Source organism: Pelodiscus sinensis, chromosome 9 (assembly GCF_052426305.1).
Source record: "Pelodiscus sinensis isolate ZL-2025 chromosome 9, ASM5242630v1, whole genome shotgun sequence".
Classification (NCBI taxonomy): domain Eukaryota; kingdom Metazoa; phylum Chordata; order Testudines; family Trionychidae; genus Pelodiscus; species Pelodiscus sinensis.
In genome coordinates, this window is record NC_143060.1 from 59,450,209 (window position 1) to 59,467,508 (window position 17,300).

Below are 17,300 nucleotides of genomic sequence, written 5' to 3' on the forward strand. Positions count from 1 at the left end.
TACTATGCTCTCAGTACCGATCCTGTGAATAAAAAAGCCTTCACCCTCCAAGGCTGCTACCTCTCACCTCCCAGAAGTTCACACAGTATGATTTTTAAGTTATATTTAAAAATATAACAGAATTATATGAAACTTTTATATAAAGTTTGAAAAGGTAGTGCTGAAATTATATACAGTATGAAGCTTAAATTATTACAATACTGAAAGCACTATACAATTATTTGTTATTAATATTTAATGTTATAAAATACTGCAACTAAAGAAAAGTTGGTAACTCCACTTAGCTTCTCACTTTTCCATGCAACATAGCAACACAAATTCTGTATCCAAGAAATGCACACTATCCCCTCTGATGCTTGATACTGCAAGTTGCTGAGTACAGTAGACTTCCGATAATCCGGCACCCTTGGGACCCAGGTGGTGCCGGATTATCAGAAATGCCGGACTATCAGGAAGTACTCTGGCAGGGGCGGGTCTCGTCAGAGGGGAAGCGGGGGAGGGGGCGGGGGTGTGCCAAACCCTCCCTCCTGCTGCAGGGAGGCAGAGCCTGCGAGTGGTGGGAGAGGAGAGGCGGTGACAGGCAGGCAGCCGCATTCAGGACGTTCTGGTCAGTTACAGTCACTCCGGCTGGATCCACAGCCGACACGCAGTTAATGTAACTTTCCTCTCTACTGCCGGGAGGAGGGGGGGGCAGGGGAAGGTAGGGGTCGGTGGGAGAGGGACCCCTGCCCCCCCCCCATCCTCCCCCCTCCCAGCAGTAGAGAGGAAAGTTACATTAACAGCGTGTTGGCTGTGGATCCAGCCGGAGTGACTGTAACTGACCAGAACGTCCTGAATGCGGCTGCTTTGGCACACCCTCGCCCCCTCCTCCTCCCCCACCGACCCCTACCCCCCCCCTCCTCCCGGCAGTAGAGAGGAAAGTTACATTAACTGCGTGTCGGCTGTGGATCCTGCCGCAGTTAATCAATTACTCTAACAACTTGAAGCAACTGCCGGAGCACTTCCGGGTTGCAGTTGGTGCCGGACCATCAGGCATACCGGACCACTGGATGCCGGACCACCGGAGTTTTACTGTACTTTCACTTCAGTTGTACAATATACTTGAATGAAGTCAAGCATGTTCCGTAGTTTGGGAAGGGTTAGGGTCTCAGTATCAGAACTCCCTAAGGATGGTAAGATGCGGTTAATGGCTAATCAAGTAGTGGACAGAATTTTTATCAACTACTTGATTAGCTAATAAAGAAAGGCAGCTCGGCCCAGTTCCAGCTTGCACCAGATTTGGGACCTACCCCCTCTGTGGCTCTGCAGTTTAAATGTACTAAGAGCCAGGTGGGCAGGCAGCCCAGCTCAGTCCCGGTTTAAGCCAGGTCTGGAACCTACCCCCACTGCAGCTCTGCATTTTAGATGCAGGAAGAGCCGGGCTGCTTATCCGCTTGGCTCTTAGTACATTGAGGCTATGTCTAAACTGCATCCCTTTTTCGATAAAAAGGATGTAGTTTAGACATACCCTAAAATGGCAAAGCTGCAGCAGGAGTAGGTCCCAGACTTAGCGGGAGATGAGAATGAGCTTGGTTGCCTGCACGGCCAGAACAAAATAACCGGTAAACCTCGCTGTATGAGGAATAAGGGTTATTTCAGAAGAAGGGTTTTCTCCCGAAATAATCACGTCTACACAGCGTTTGTTATTTCAAAATAGGGTAATTCAAAATAGCGGCAGACTTCGATAATGCAAATGAAGCATGGGAAATTCAAATCCACGCTTCATTTGCAATTTCGCTCAGCTGCATTTGCATCCCTCTCTCAAAAGAGGGTGAAAGTGTAGACAGACCCTCAAAAAGGCAGCAAGGGGGAAGAAGCAAGTAGTCAACTAAATTAACCAATAAGCCTAGGCTTATCTGTTACTCAACTAGTCAACTACTTGCTTACATCCGTAGAACTCCTTGCTTCTATATCTTAACAACGTTAAGTGCTCCGGGGCCTACTTCAACTCCCACTGACATCACTTAATTGTATTTTTAAAACATGACAAAATACAGTTAAGGGAACATGTGATAAAATATTTTGAAAGATTTTTTTATATATTGGCATTGGAAAAAGTTCAGAAAAGGTAAGCCCCTTATCATTTTGGTTGCCAATGGCTGCCATATGAGGAGAGATTAAAAAGACTGGAAAAGAAAGACTAAGCTTAGAAAAGAGAAGACTAAATTGGGATATGATAAAGTTTTATAAAATCATGACCAGTGTGGAGAAAGTAGATAAGGAAAAATTATGCACTTGCTCCCATAATGCAAGAAAGGTCACTGAATTAAACTGACAGATTTAAAACAAACAAAAGGAAGTGTTTCTTCACATAATGCAGTCAACCTGTGGTACTCCTTGCTAGATGTTGTGAAGACCAGGAGTTTAACAGGGTTTAAAAAAGAACTAGATAAATTCATGGGGGATAAGTCTAGTTTTGGCTATTAGCCAGGGTGGACAGAAATAGTGCACTGAGCCTGTTTATCAGAAGCTGGGAATGAGTGACAGGGGAGAAATCACTTGATGATTACGTGTTCTGTTCATGCCCTCTGGGACACTTGGCATTGGCCACAGTCAGAAGACAGAATACTGAGACAGATGGACCTTGGGTCTGACTCAGTCTCACCGTTCTTATGTTATTAATATCGAGGGTTTTTTTTAAAATGTACTTTTCACTATTTCTATATTACTTCACTCTCTGTACTTCCTCAGCTTGCACTGTAAAAGTCCATTTCACTTTCTCCTTGTATAGTATTAACCTAATGCTTTTGCGTTTGGATTCCCAGTACCACGGGACAAAGTTTAATCTGCTAAAACAATGTATGTTTTGAGTATTATGCAAGTATCATGATTCGTATTAGATTCTGCAAAATACTTTTTGTAAACTCAAGATTTTTTACTCACATTTACTAATGTCTATTTTACATACAATACTAATATAATTTATACTTCAATTCAATCTGATCTTCATAGGCCTCAAAGATCATTTAAGATGTTTATAGCAATATAAAGAAGGGGATTACTATTTGCAGAAAAAAGCAGGAACCGGGAGTCCAGATGCTTGGGTTTTAGTCTCAGTTCTACCACTGATTCACCACGACCCACTCACTACCACCCACATTTCCAAAGGGGCCCCTTCTTGTGGGCACCTAATTTATTTATGAGCCTGGTCTGGGGCACGGTGGGTGAGATTGCCAGCGAGGCTGAGCGTGCCCGCACCGAAAGGAGACGAGTGACACTGAAACCTGCCCACCTGGAGAAACCGCGGCAACCAGAGACATGGGGCAGCGCTCAACGGGTGCCTCAGTTTCCCCATCTAGAAAACGGGTCTGCGAGCGCGAGGCCTGCTCCCGGGGGCTAGGCGGGGAGTCCGCAGGGGAAGCGCTCGGGCCGGGAGCCCCACTGACCGGCGCTGGGAGACAGACCTGGGGGGCGGGCGCTCGCCCCTGAGCACGGAGGGGGGCAGGGGGCTCCCGGCGCGTCCCCGCGCCTCACACCCACGTGTGGGGCAGCGACTCAGCCGAGCGCGGCGGGGCCGGTAGCGGCGCTTCACACCCCGCCCGCCACGACCCACCATACTGCGAGCGCCCGTTAGCGACGGGAGGCCGCTCCTATGGAAACGGGCCCCCTTCGGCCCAGGAGAGCACGTGACCACCCCCTGCCGACCAATCGCAACAACTCACCTGCTCCTCCCCGACCCTGCCTTCCTCCGCCCACTTGCCTGTTCTGCGTCTGCGCTCAAGGGCCCACCGGCTGCCGCAGAGGAAAAAGGAAGTCCGTGCAGAACGCATGCGCAGAGAAGAAGGGGTGCGGTTTTAAAGTGCGCGTGCGTTAAAAAAAAAAAAAGAGACGGCATTACGACGCGCATGCGCTCACCCACGAGTGTCAAGCGCGAGCGGCTAAACCGTAGGAAGAGAAAGTCGCTCAAGAGCGACTTTTTCCTAGTGCGCATGATCGGAAGTGAGAGGCGGAAGGAGCGCTGCGCATGCGCGCTGCTGCTTGCTGCGGGCAGCAGGGGGCGGGCACCGCCCTGCGGAGGGGAGCGGGCGGGAGGCGCCGGCAGGTTCCGGGGCGATGGCGAAGAACACGGTGTCGTCTGCGCGCTTCCGCCGGGTGGACGTGGACGAGTACGACGAGAACAAGTTCGTGGACGAGGAGGAGGGAGGCGACGGCCAGGCCGGGCCCGACGAGGGCGAGGTGGACTCCTGCCTGCGGCAATATCCTTCCGCGGGCGCCGGGGAAAGAGTCCCGGCCTGGACGGGGGAGGGGCGCCCAGCCCTGTCGCGAGCCCGGGGGACCCGAGGGCACAGGCGGGACGCGGGACGCTGCGCCCCCGGCCCTGAGCCTGCCGGGGCTCTGCGGCGTGGACAGGGGCGGCCTCCTCCGTGCCCCCGCCGCGTCCCGCAGCCCTGCCTCTTAGCTGCGCCCCCGGGAGCAGGCTGCGAGCGGGGCCGGCCCGCCCGGCCCCAGAGAGTGACGTGCAGGGCTGGGGGGCGCTGACAGCCCAGGGGTGCTCGGTCCTCACCCCCAGGCCCGTCTATGCAACTTGTTACAAACAGCCTTCAATTCCCCGGCCTGCCTGTGTCTAGGCCCTGGGGTGAGCGCCCTGCTGCCCAGAGAGACCGTTAGACCTGTATGTAAGTTCATATCCGCCAGCTCTTTGGTTCCCAGTTTTCATGGGCATGCATGCGCTGGAGGATGTGGTCCTGTCTGACCTCACGAGAGCAGGAGGGAGGGCCAGCGAAAGAGCCCTGCCCCCAAACCCCTCTTGCACTGCAGAGTTGGAGGAAGTGTGCTCTCTGTGAAGTTTTCCTTTTATGGGAATAATTGCACCTAGTCTGTGATAATCTAGTTGCTTTTTACTTCCACATATTAGTGCCTTTAGCTTCAGATGTGCCCTTTCTGGGTGAGGCTGCACTTGATAAGGTTAGCTTGTAAGTGGGTTTTATGGTTTCAAATTTGAGGTGAGGGGAAAAACCTGGAGGAAAAAAAAACAAAAGAGAAATGTTTGCTCAAAACCATGAGACCCTTTAAGAAAATTCAAATGGGAGCTGCTTAGTATCCTTTTCTGTACAATCTGCCGGAAGCCTGAATTAGCTGTGTTTCTAGAGCATGTTTTGTTCTAGTTCATGACAATAATGGAGGCAGTCTTGGGATCTCATTGTTCTATAACAGGGCTACTCAAGGCGCACGCCCCGTAGGCTGCATGCAGCCCGTTTGTTTGCGCTCAGCGTTGCGGGTCCTTTGAACAGGGCTTCCATTAGGAACATGCTCCACAACAGCAACTCCATATAATGGTCTGTTGTTGATATGTGTTAGTAGTTAAATTCCTGGACTCTCATTGTTCATTAAAAGTGCTGTCGTATGGGTGAAAATCTGCTGATATTAATAAAATGCAATATTCACCTGAACTGACTTAAATGGGACCTGCGTGTTATGTAGTCTTGCCTTAATCTTTGTATTCATGCCCGTCAGTGTGAAAGAAGCTATTTGCATATAAATTTGCATGTATATGCAACCACACTTAAGTTGCAGCCCTTAGCATGTGCTGTATGTATCATTGTGGCTCCTGGGGCTTCCAAAGTTGAGTACTCCCCTCTGATACCCAGGGCTCGACAAATAATACAATCTACTCGCCCATGGTGAGTAGACGGTAACCTGGAAGGCCCATGCACAGATCACCAGACAGCGCAGCTGGCAAGCAGGGCTCCCCGTAGTTCGGCGAGCCCTGGTGATACCCATTAGTTGTGTCACTTAATGCACTACTGGGAGGTTTCTAGATGATGCATTATAAGAATCTTAATAGAAAACTCTTCTGAATCATAACCAACTACAGTGTGATGAATTGACTGATAGATTGACCTTTCCTTTCCTGTTGATGTTCAATCTGAGGCCCTAACTGATGATATTTTTCCGATGTATGTACAAAGTATGTTCTCATTCACCAGCTTGTTTCAGCAATCACATCTTCTTCTTTTTGTGTGTGTGTGTGTGTGTGTCAAACAGCCATGTTATAACTTGTTGCATGATATTTTGCCAATCTGTGTGGAGTTTGAAGATAAAAGAGGTCAACTTAGAATTATTTATATTTGGATCTTTGTTGTGTGATTTGGTGCACTTTGATGCTGACAACTGTACCACCTTAGTATTGGTCCCATTGCTTTAAATGACTGGGTAATACTTGCTACATTGAACACTTCAGTAGGTGCAACAGTATGGAAAATATTCTCTCCACAAATCCATGCTTGATATTCCCAGTAAGAAACAGGTTACTTGTGAATCCCACTCTATTGTGACTATCTCTGCTGCTTTCTATGTCCTTGTTTCCCCATCTTTCCTTAACTCATGTTTACAGGAAACATGATGGCTGCATTGCAGGCAGCCCTAAAGAATCCTCCAATCAATACCAAGAACCAAGCAGTAAAGGTGAAGTAGTTAATAACTCACATTCATGTGCCATGCTGTAAATTCTTTCCTAATTCCCTAAGACTTCTACAGATTGCTCACTATTCCTCTCTGAGGTGATTAAGCTCTTCCTGTATACTCAGCCCAAGTACAGGGCATCCCTCATACACATCCATTCTGCACTAAAGTCATTTAAGCTTGTAGGAACAGAGGCATGATTAGTCCTTTCATTTCCCTGCTCTTCAGTTGTGCAAAAAAAAATGCACAAATGAAAGTCAGCTGGGGGAGAGGGGGAATTCCCTGCTTCAAGTTGTTTTGCTATAAATCCAAGGTTTTTTTGTAATGTATCTTGGACTTAGTGATACATGGCCTGTGAACTTACCAAAAAAATCACCTCAGACTAGTAAGCACTGACTGGCTGTGTCCAGTCCATAGTTCTAGCTAACAAGGAATTTTTAAGCTGGCTTCCCATGCGTACCAGCTCCCAGGGAGCCAACTTCCCCTCCATGCTCCCCCTCACCCCAGGCCTGGTGCTGCTTCCTCTCTGGCAGGGAGGAGGGAAGAGGGGTCCAGATGGCAGCCACCTCCCCCTGCATGTAACTGCTGAAGTGTTCAGAGGTTATACATTTACGTAAATAAACACATTTTAACTTCCTTAGTTATAATACAGTACACAGTGAGGGAAGAGAAAGATAATGCAGAGTAAAAACAGATCTCAGCTGAACAGAACTCAGTGCTCAGTAGAAATACTTCTCCTTTAAGATCTCTTTTGGTCCACAGAAGTGCTGTCCATCTAGACAATGTAAAAATAAGAGGTTGCTTAGTTGGTGAGAGGGAAGCCAATCAGACCTGTAATTTCCGACGACTTTTGAACTGTCCAGTCGAGAAAGTTCAGTACCACCCTTATGCTATGGGTGGAGTCCTGCAAACAAAAGCTAGTCTTAATAAGCAAAGATAGAAACCTAGAACAAACTTGTTACAAATGCAGTGACGAGAATGAGTCTCTTGTTTGAGACTAGCTTCCTTCACCTCAGTGGCGATGTGCTGCCCTTTAATTTATCTAAAACTTGATTTCAAATTAATTGCATATGTTAACTGTAAATTGAAATTTATTTAGAATTAAATGGCTATAGCAAAGTCCATGGAGGTCATACTGTCGTAGGGCAGAGGTGAATGTCTGTTGAACAGTATGCTTGACAACTTGGTATGTGTTCGAGCTGCCTTGGCTTTTTGAATTAAGAATATAAAAGCTTTACCTCCTGGGAGATCATTAACATTTGGCTGTCAGTCATGTTATTCCAAGTTATGACTTTTCCCCTTGTTTACAGGATCGTGCAGAAAGCATCGTCCTAAAAGTCCTCATCTCATTCAAAGCCAATGATATTGAAAAGGCAGTACAGTCTCTGGACAAGAATGGAGTTGATCTGCTAATGAAATACATCTACAAGGGGTTTGAGAGCCCCTCTGACAACAGCAGTGCTGTGTTATTGCAGTGGCATGAAAAGGTGTGTGAAGTCTGTTGCTTTTGGCTGGATAATTTGCATGGACAGAGACTCTGGCATCCAGGATTCTGTCTTGAGTCCAGTAGGAATCATCCTTCTTTCCCTTAAGTCTATTATTCATGTTACAACAGTTGGGGTGGAAAGGACATGGTACCCTAGAGAACCATGTGAAATTAATGCACACTTCCTATTATATATTGATTCACATAAACTCTAGAGATGAAGTTTTATTGTGTATTAGATACGAATGAAAATGATCCATTGTACATTTCCTAAAAGCTATACTGTCTCCGTACAAGAGCATACTAATCTAAAGGTTAAAACAGGGGACGTAGCTGGGAATAGAACCCAAGACTCCCAATACCCCCAGTGACTGACTTATGCAAATTATCTAATGCTTCGGTCCATTTCCCTATATAAAATGAATATAGTAATGCTTCCTGATTGAAGAAAGCTGATCTTTAGTATCTATAGAGCACACTGCAGTGTTCAGATGAAACTCACTGAAGTCCAGGTAGTAACTGTTTCCATCTGTGGTTATCATGGCTTGTATTAACTGTTACTTCTCTTTTTTTCTTTCCTCCTCCTCTCTCCCTCCAGGCTCTCGCTGCTGGAGGTGTAGGGTCCATTGTCCGTGTCTTGACTGCCAGAAAAACGGTTTAAGTCCAACAGCCAGTGACTGCTTGCTGTGGGTGTGCAAAATGCTGGTACAATGACCAAAACAACCAAATGCCACTGCTGCCCTGGGGGTAGGGTCTGTGTCTCAGCTTGCCTTCTTGCTTCCTCTTTCATATCTGACAAAATATACATATCTGATTTCCTGTTGTTGTTTGGGTAACAAGAGATGCCATTTTATTTCTAATAGGAGTATTTGGTGTACTCAAAAGATTTCAGTGACACATACAGAAGTCTTTGTTTAGGATGACTTGCATTCATGTATAATCATGGCAGATTTTGACCTGACTTTCCAAGCAGTTGCTGAGGGACTCAGGGCAGTGTCTTAATTCTTTGGCTAACCAGGCAGTGTTCATTGTAAGCTGTATGTTCGAGAAGATGGTGCAGCTATTAATGGAAACTGGGCCGTGCTTCTCCTGGTCAAACTCTGAACCCCACAGCAGCAAATATGGTAGAAGAGCAAGTTTTGGCTCAAAAATCAGAATATCCATCCAGTGAGTTGAATATTTTTTTCCTATGTCACATTTACGGTTTATCTTGGTTTACTTCGATCATTCAAGTCCCCAATGGGAGAGTTTATGCTGTAGAATTGTCTAAACTCTAAGGCATCACAACACAGTCATATGACGCATGTAAGGATGAAGTGAAGTTTTCCTGTTTTGGACCTGATATTTTGATGAGGAAAGGTAGAAGGGGCTGTATAGTTAAATCCCATTGTAACCTATTGGGGCTGAGGAGAAAGTGATTGTAGCTATCGCAATATAATAGCTGCCTTTTGGTAATCTGAGAAATGCAAACTGGGGCCTAATGTGTTCATTGCAAAGCTGCTTGATCCTTGTTCAGGTACATGGGATCCAGAAGAGTAATTTCTGATCCCAACAGGTACACATTCCATGTTATATTTCAGTACAAAGTGACTTGGATGAATCAAGTCAAGACCCCAAAACAACACAGGTGCTTTTTTAAATTTTCCGAAGGCCCAGTGCATCCCACCCCAGGGATAACCTTGAATGTGTATGACCAGGAGCAAAGCCAACCTGTGTCTTGCATTCACATTTTATACCAGTTCAGCTGTGTAAAACTGGTGAGGAACTTGTGAAAGTCTTTGCTGTTTTTTGATACCTGCTTTTTTTGTAAACTGATAAAAGATCAGATAATAAAATTGTCACTGAATATTTACCTAATGTTTCAAATTCCTTGGTATTTAGTGTTCTGAAAGCTTTATTCCTGAACTTGGGAACTCCACATTGGATTGAGGAAGGGGAAAAAAAAGCAGAAATAGTCACTCAACTTCTGCCCTTCATCTCTTTTTCCAGCCACAGTTGTTTCTGCAGCAGCACTTTGCACAAGTAAATAATTGTTACAGGAAGATTCAGGCCTATAGCAGTCTTGAATGTCCACATATCTTGATTTAGGTGGAACATCAACACTATTTAAAAATGTGATTGGCCTTTCCAATTTATGAACTTTTGGGGGCAGGGGGGAGGCTGACATGTCAGTAAGAACTATGAAGATCTTTTAAAACACACCAACTACTGAAAACTTTGTAGCTACTTCATGTCTAACTGGGTCTATTTGACTATTTCATCCTACCCTAACTCCTAAAGAAATGCTCCATCATTGACTAGTGGAGTACACTCCGTGCAACCTTGCACTGTCACTTTCAAGTAGGGATGTACTGTAGTTGTTCTGTGAATAGGACTTAGTTATTAGTCACTGACGTGGCCTCCTGACTGAGGAACAGAAAGACGCTCCCCACTGCCCAGGCTAGAATATTTGTGTGCTCAAGCCCTGCCGGAGGATGGCAGGGGCGGGGGAGGCTGGAGCGCCGGCACAGGCTCCTCAGTGCGGGGAGGGTAGCCCCAACCCTCAGGGGCCAGATCCAGGCAAGCTAGGGGCTGCATCCAGCCTCCAGGCCTTAGCTTCCCCATCCCTGTAGTAGTGATTTGCCCCACTCTATTAGTATTTGCTCTTAAACTCGGGTTGGCAAGAATTTTAAAAGGGAGGCCACTTCACAAATTTGTAAAGGGGCCTTGGGCTGCCCCCAGAAGGGGCAGGGCCTTAGAGGGGGTGGGACCAGGACACTTCCTTTGATTAACTGCCCATAGACCCTGATTGGTCTGGGGGAGCAGGGGTGCATGAAGTCTCTGCCCCCAACCTCCAGGCACGTAGAGAGAATTGCCAGCTGTTCAAAATAGCTGGTGGTTCACTCTAGGCACTGCATGCCCCTGGCAGAGCAGGAGCAGGAAACGAGGGATGGGTGGAGAACATAAGAACGGCCGTACTGGGTCAGACCAAAGGTCCATCTAGCCCAGTATCCTGTCTGCCAACAGTGGCCAGCACCAGGTGCCCCAGAGAGGGTGGACCGAAGACAATGATCAAGCGATTTGTCTCCTGCCATCCCTCTCCAGCCTCTGACAAACAGAGGCCAAGGACACCATTTTATCCCCTGGCTAATAGCCTTTTATGGACCTAACCTCCATGAATTTATCCAGCTTCTCTTTAAACTCTATTATAGTCCTAGCCTTCACAGCCTCCTCTGGCAAGGAGTTCCACAGGTTGACAACTCGCTGTGTGAAGAAGAACTTCCTTTTATTAGTTTTAAACCTGCTACCCATTAATTTCATTTGGTGTCCTCTAGTTCTTCTATTATGGGAACTAATAAATAACTTTTCTTTATCAGCCCTCTCCACACCACTCATGATTTTATAGACCTGTGTACTTTTATAGAGACTTTGTGTGCTTCCTCTTCCCCAGGTCTCGATTGGCCTGGGGGGTGAGGGAGTGGCAGGGTGGCCACAGGGTCACTTACCCTTGCCTTAAACAAAACCAAAATGTATTGACAAATTATAAAAAGAAAACCACAAACAGGGCTAGACGCAAAATACCTTTGGCTAGTTGAACGCTACAGAAGGCTTTGGTAGTCAAGGCCCAGTTCATATTACACAGCATTAAAGGTAAAAGCCAACTGGGCAAAATCAAGTTTCTCTCCCAGGCTAAAGTCTTTCATTTTCCCTGTTCAGTATTTCTCAAAAGGCATTAAGTGACTCCTCTCACAACTTATGGAGAACAGTTCTCTGCCCTATTTACTGTCCACAAAAACCACTCTCCTAGCAGAATGATCTATTGCATGTTTTATCTACAGCTTGCCCTAGCCCCAACCCTATCTGGACAATAGAAATTCCCACTTCCACTAAGTCATGCAGTGGTAGTCTCTTGCTCATTTTAATGGTATTAGATAAGTTATTTAAGAATGACTGGCAGTACATTTGATTCATAGACACCGATAAATCAGGTGCAGTTCTAGCTGTCTTTGAGGTACCAGTGAGGAGTTGGGTGCGGAAGCTCGTTACTGAAAGAACACTGCCCTTCTGAGGGCATGGTATTAAAGAGGAAAAAACTCAATATTGAAATTATTCTGCCTTTATTTGAATGGCTGAGAGAGAACAAGGGTGTAAGGCGTAACAAGGTCACCCGGGTCCTGACGTACAGAAGATGGCTACAACATGTCAGCTGTACTCTTGACTAATAAGAGGGTGCGGGTAAGAAATGACTGGTTCTAATGTGAAATCAGGCTAGGATAATTCACAGCATGTTGCTCTGTGAGGCTGTCAATGCTGCACTGTTTGAAAAAAGATACACAATTTGAGCTACGCAAATTCCATATCTTATTTTGAAATAGCTTATTTTGTAATTTGGCGCTGTTTACGCAGTGCCAAATTTTGAAATAACCCACTGTTTCGAAACATCCCTTACTCCTCATGGAGAGGTTTACAGGGACGTCGGAATAGCGAGCCGGAAATAATGAGCTTGCAGTTAAGATACAGGATAGCTATTTCGGGGTACTCTGAGATCCCAAAAGAGCATTGTAGTTTAGATGTAGCCTGAATGGCCCCAAACCAAGCTCTATTAATAGAGAAAAGATGGCATCATTTGTCTCCTTCCTATAATGTTCAGTTTTTCTTGCAGTGACTGTCTGGTAACGTGCACTACTTACCCTCTAAGGAACCAAGGCCTTTCACATTGCCTTATACACAGTTTTTTTTCTAATGGGATCTTCCTGTATTCCTACAACATATCCACCTTTTACAAAAGACAGACCTAGCCTAGCAAAGGGGGAAACTTGTATGCATATTCATAGGCTTTTAGGGTTGCCACGTTTTCAGCAAGGTAAATACAACTCAAACCCAGTTCCTTAAGGGAAAGTTCATTCTTCCTTCCCAAAGTGTCATTAAAATCATTCACCTGTACAAAGTTAATAGGCAGGCTCCTCTCTCCTAATATGTCATCCTCCTCACCTCCTGTTCCCTCTGACCCTTGCTCACGCTTGTGCTCTTCTGGCTAGTTACCCTCACTAGATGCTTTTTCTTCACTATCCCTCTACACCCTCTCTCACAAAAGTCCATCGTACCTGACTCAGCCATTCTTCCTTCTAGTCAATGTTATTGGTGCCTCCCTTTCCTCCATCCTAAATTCAGGCAAAGACCTGATGAAAGGGATGGATCTTTATACATAACATTGTGTAAACACCCAACTTGTCTCATGAGATTCACACGCACACATCTACTACAGCAGCACCTAGAGGAATATGGGAGATACTATCCTGGCAAGCAGCCACTGTGAAAAAGATTTAGTGGAGCCATTGTAGATAATCAGTTGACCATGAGTTCCAAGGGTGATGCTGTGGCTTAAAGAGCAAATGCCATCCTTGGGTACCTAAACAGGAATCTTGAGTAGAAGCAGAAAGGTGATTCCTCCTCTGTATTTGGCACTGGTCTGAATGCTGTGGCCAGTTCTGATGACCACAAGTGGTGAAGGTTGCTGGTAAATTGGAGTGAGTTCAGAGAAAAGCCCCAAGAATGATTAAAGGAACAGAAAACATGCTTTAGAGTGTAGACTCAAAGAGCTGCATCTATTTAGCTTAAAGAGAAGATTAAGAGGTGACTTGATTAGGCTGAGTATCTGCCTAGGGACCAACTATTTAGTAATGGGCTCTTCAGTCTAACAGAGAAAGGTCTAATACTATCCATTGGGTGGAATTTGAAGCTAGACACATTCAGGGTATGTCTACACTACAGAGTTTTGTCGGAAAAACGGCCATTTTTCTGACAAAACCTGAGTTACATCCACATTGCAATCGCATTCTTCCTAAAGTAAATCAAAAGAACAGAGGTTTTTCCGGCATTGGTAATCCTCTTTCAACAAGGAAGAACCCTTTTTCTGAAAGAGCTCTTTCGGAAAAAGGCATGTATGGATGGGGAAGAGGGAGTTCTTTCGAAAGAAGAAGAAAGGAAAAAGCACAGGTGCTCTGCTGGCCACTCCGTCTATAGTAATCACAACTTAAATGCGAGATAGCCTCCATTCAGTGTGGACACTATCTTTCGAAAAAGCAGATCGCTTTTTCGATGCGCTTTTGTGTGTGGACACTCTTTCAGAAGAAGTTTTTTCGGAAGATCTCTTCCAAAAAAAGTTTCTTCCGAAAGAAGCCTGCAGTCTAGACATAGCTTCAGTGTGGAAATAAGGTGTAAATTTATCACCGAGACTAATTAGCCATTGGAACAATTTACCAAGACTTGTGAATTCCCAGTAACTCACAATTTTAAAATCAAGATTGGAGTTTTTTCTAAAAGATTTGCACTCAGAATTATTTTGGGTACATTCTAAGGTTTGTGCTACACAGGAGGTCAGACGAAATGGTCACGCTTGTCATCCTGGCCTTGGAAGCCGTGCACACATCTTTAGAATCAACTTGATGCTAGGATATATTAGCTACCTCTAGATGGCACTAGAAGTAGCTGTCCTTTCTGCCTTAGACCATGTAGGTTCCATGGATTGGTTGCAAAGTGGGATGTAAATTACATGCATTCTATAAATATCTGTGTGTCTTCTGTGGTGATGTATTAAGAGAAGATGTGTATAGATGTGTGAGAGCGCGGGATAAACATTAGTTAGGGCTCCAAAGTTCTAGTCATCAGAAAAAGGGGGAATAATCTCAAATTTTAAAATAGATATTCCTGGTGTCCTGAAACAAATAAGAGAATCAGTTGATTCAGAGAAGAAAGAATCTGCTAGAATCCAACGGAGGAAATAAGGTTTTTTTTTTTTTTTTAGAAATTCTATAGTAATTTTTAACTTCAGCAACATGTTCTCACTACTAAATGACGGTTGAGGCTTTATTAAGACATAGTGTATACAATGATCACTTTGTGCACCACTGAAATTCAGCCACCTCTGAGATGAAAGGCAGCAGCTGTTAACAATGCAAAACAGCATTTTTTTATAGGAATACTCTTGTCTACTGAAATTACAGAGGGTATTTAGCTACATACAATATTATTAACCTTTTAACCTAAGAGAATGGGTTTTATCATTCTCTGCTCTTAAGCCTAAGGAATTAAAACAAATAGGATCTTTAAAAACTGAGTTGGCACTTCAGAAATAAAAATGTTGCTTTGAGGAAGATTCTTGGGTGTGTCTGAAGGGCTCTTTGTTTTCTGGGATCCACAGCTGAAATGTTTGCAGGCCTGAGCACAACTCAAATATCAGATATCAGAGGGGTAGCCATGTTAGTCTGGATCTGCAAAAGCGGCGAGGAGTCCTGTGGCACCTTATAGACTAACTGAAGTGTAGGAGCATAAGCTTTTGTGGGCAAAGACCCACTTCGTCAGATGACTACATGCATCTGACAAAGTGGGTCTTTGCCCACGAAAACTTATGCTCCTACACTTCAGTTAGTCAAATATCAGAGTTGAATTTGCTGCCTGATTTTCCCATCCCCCAGAATTCAGCCGTGTTCCCAAGGGTCTAGGCAGCAGCCCTTCCATCCATCTCCACAAAGGACCCGCCACAAGCCTTTCACAATGGAAATAAGAGAAGGGTGCTCCCTCAACACCCCGGACTTCAGGCAAGATGGTTTGTCATTCAAACCCCAAACAGTTCCACCCCCTGCTCATACAGTGTAACCAACTTGCCAGCTGCGTGTACAGGCCTCCCTCCCACAGGACACCATCAGTGTGAGAACAAGAGGCATCCCAGCACGTGTACTCTATAGCCCAGTGTTGGCACACAGGGTTGGTTAGAAGGCCCAATGACAAAAACGCCCCTGGATGGATGAAGTGGTGCTATTCTTTGCTCCCTTTGGCTCGGCCATCTCCTTTTACTACACATAGATATTAATGAGGATCACCTTACCTGAGCATGTCTGAATGGTTTTGGATGCAGTTGTTGGGAACAGATGGTCATAGCCCTGAATTGTCAGGTAAGCTGCAGATATCGACCAGCTCTTCCCAATACAGTGGCGAGGGTTTTTTCAGAGCGGAGATCGCAGCTGCTTCGCATGGTGCCACATCTGGGGAGGAGTAGCAGGAAGAAAAGGGCAACACGCACCAGATTAGTTGGGGCCTGACAGTAAACATGCAGATCAAACTGTTCTTAGTCGGACAAGCTGAACCTTTCGCCGTCTCTGCTGGGATCTCTTGCGGAGGCCAATTTACTAATACAGCACAGGGAGTGGATGGCCAGGACCTCTTCCTATGACCCACGTGCACCCTGGGAACAAATCAGAACCTGAGTTCTACGGTGTGGCCTGGCTCTTCATCTCGTCGATGGACCTGCAATCTGTAAAGGCCACACCAGGGGCGGGCACACTGCAGCCTGTATCTGGCCGCTGGGGACTTTTAATCTGGCCTGTGGGATTACCAGTCCAGGGGGGCAGTGGGGCTAAATCCGTAGTCCCATGCTGCTCCCAGAAGTGACCGGCTTGTCTCTGCAGCATCGTCCACAGCACCTCCTATTGGCCAGCCCCAGAAAACCACAGCCAATGGGAGCTGTTGGGGTAGTGCCTGCAAACAGCAGCAGTGCACAGAACTACCTGCCCTCTTCCCCTTCTCTCTACTTCCCAGGAGCCACTGCCACATAGGCTGGCCACTTCCAGGAGCCATGCGGAGGAAGGGAACCTGCCACCCTGGAGCTGCTCAAGGTAAGCAGTGCCGGGCTGGAGCCAGCAACCTCTCTTGCACCCCAACTCCCTGGCCCGGCCCTACATTCATGGACAGCCATAATATCTTCCTACCAGTTGTGGCCATCTGTTGACTCCTGGGCTGAAAGGTCAAGCAGGCAGTGTATTCACTTGAGCTTTGGAGGGGTTGAGCATTGGCCTGCTAAACCCAGGGTTGTGAGTTCAACCCTTGAGGGGTCACTTAGGGATCTGGGGTAAATCTCTCAGGGATGGTACATGGTCCTGCCATGAGGGCAGGGGACTGGACTCAATGACCTCTTAAGGTCCCTTCCAGTTTTATGAGATACGTATATCTCCATATATATATATATATATATATATATATATATATATATATTAACTGAAGGACACTTGGCGCATGCTGGAGCTACAAGCCATATTGCCCTGCAGTCTGCATTCTAAGCAAATTCGGTGTGATCTGGGGTCCCTGGCAAGTTGTTTAATGTGACCTTTGGGCATGCTGTGCACGCTTGCTTCCTGAGCTGTGGAATTGTTGGGCTTTATGCTTGCCCCATCATGCACCAGGAAATGCCTGACTGCTTACCAGTAGTATTAGAGCCTATTAAGGCTCCTTTTCCCCTCCAGCAAAGGCAGAGCTCTACTGCGTCAAGCCTGGTTGTGAGGGAAAGGGAGAGAACACATGCTCTATGGGTCGCAGAGGCCTTCCATCAAACCTGCTAATC

General features: G+C 46.0%; 2 protein-coding genes across 2 annotated transcripts in view; one reads left to right on the top strand and one right to left on the bottom strand.

Annotated features, from left to right (window-relative positions):
- The window catches only part of RGL1 (ral guanine nucleotide dissociation stimulator like 1), a 149,943-nt gene extending 146,147 nt beyond the window's left edge, over positions 1–3,796 (bottom strand). The window contains exon 1 of the mRNA XM_014575423.4: positions 3,702–3,796. The gene's annotated coding sequence lies outside the window, so the exon portion shown is untranslated. The remainder of the gene's footprint in view (positions 1–3,701) is intronic.
- Positions 3,797–3,983: 187 nt separating this feature from the next.
- ARPC5 (actin related protein 2/3 complex subunit 5) lies at positions 3,984–9,779 on the top strand. Its single transcript, XM_075936786.2, has 4 exons — positions 3,984–4,235; positions 6,372–6,444; positions 7,752–7,928; positions 8,526–9,779. Exons 1-4 carry the CDS (start codon positions 4,093–4,095, stop codon positions 8,586–8,588), a joined length of 456 nt encoding a protein of 151 aa, XP_075792901.1. The 5' UTR covers positions 3,984–4,092; the 3' UTR covers positions 8,589–9,779.
- Positions 9,780–17,300: the final 7,521 nt, after the last annotated feature.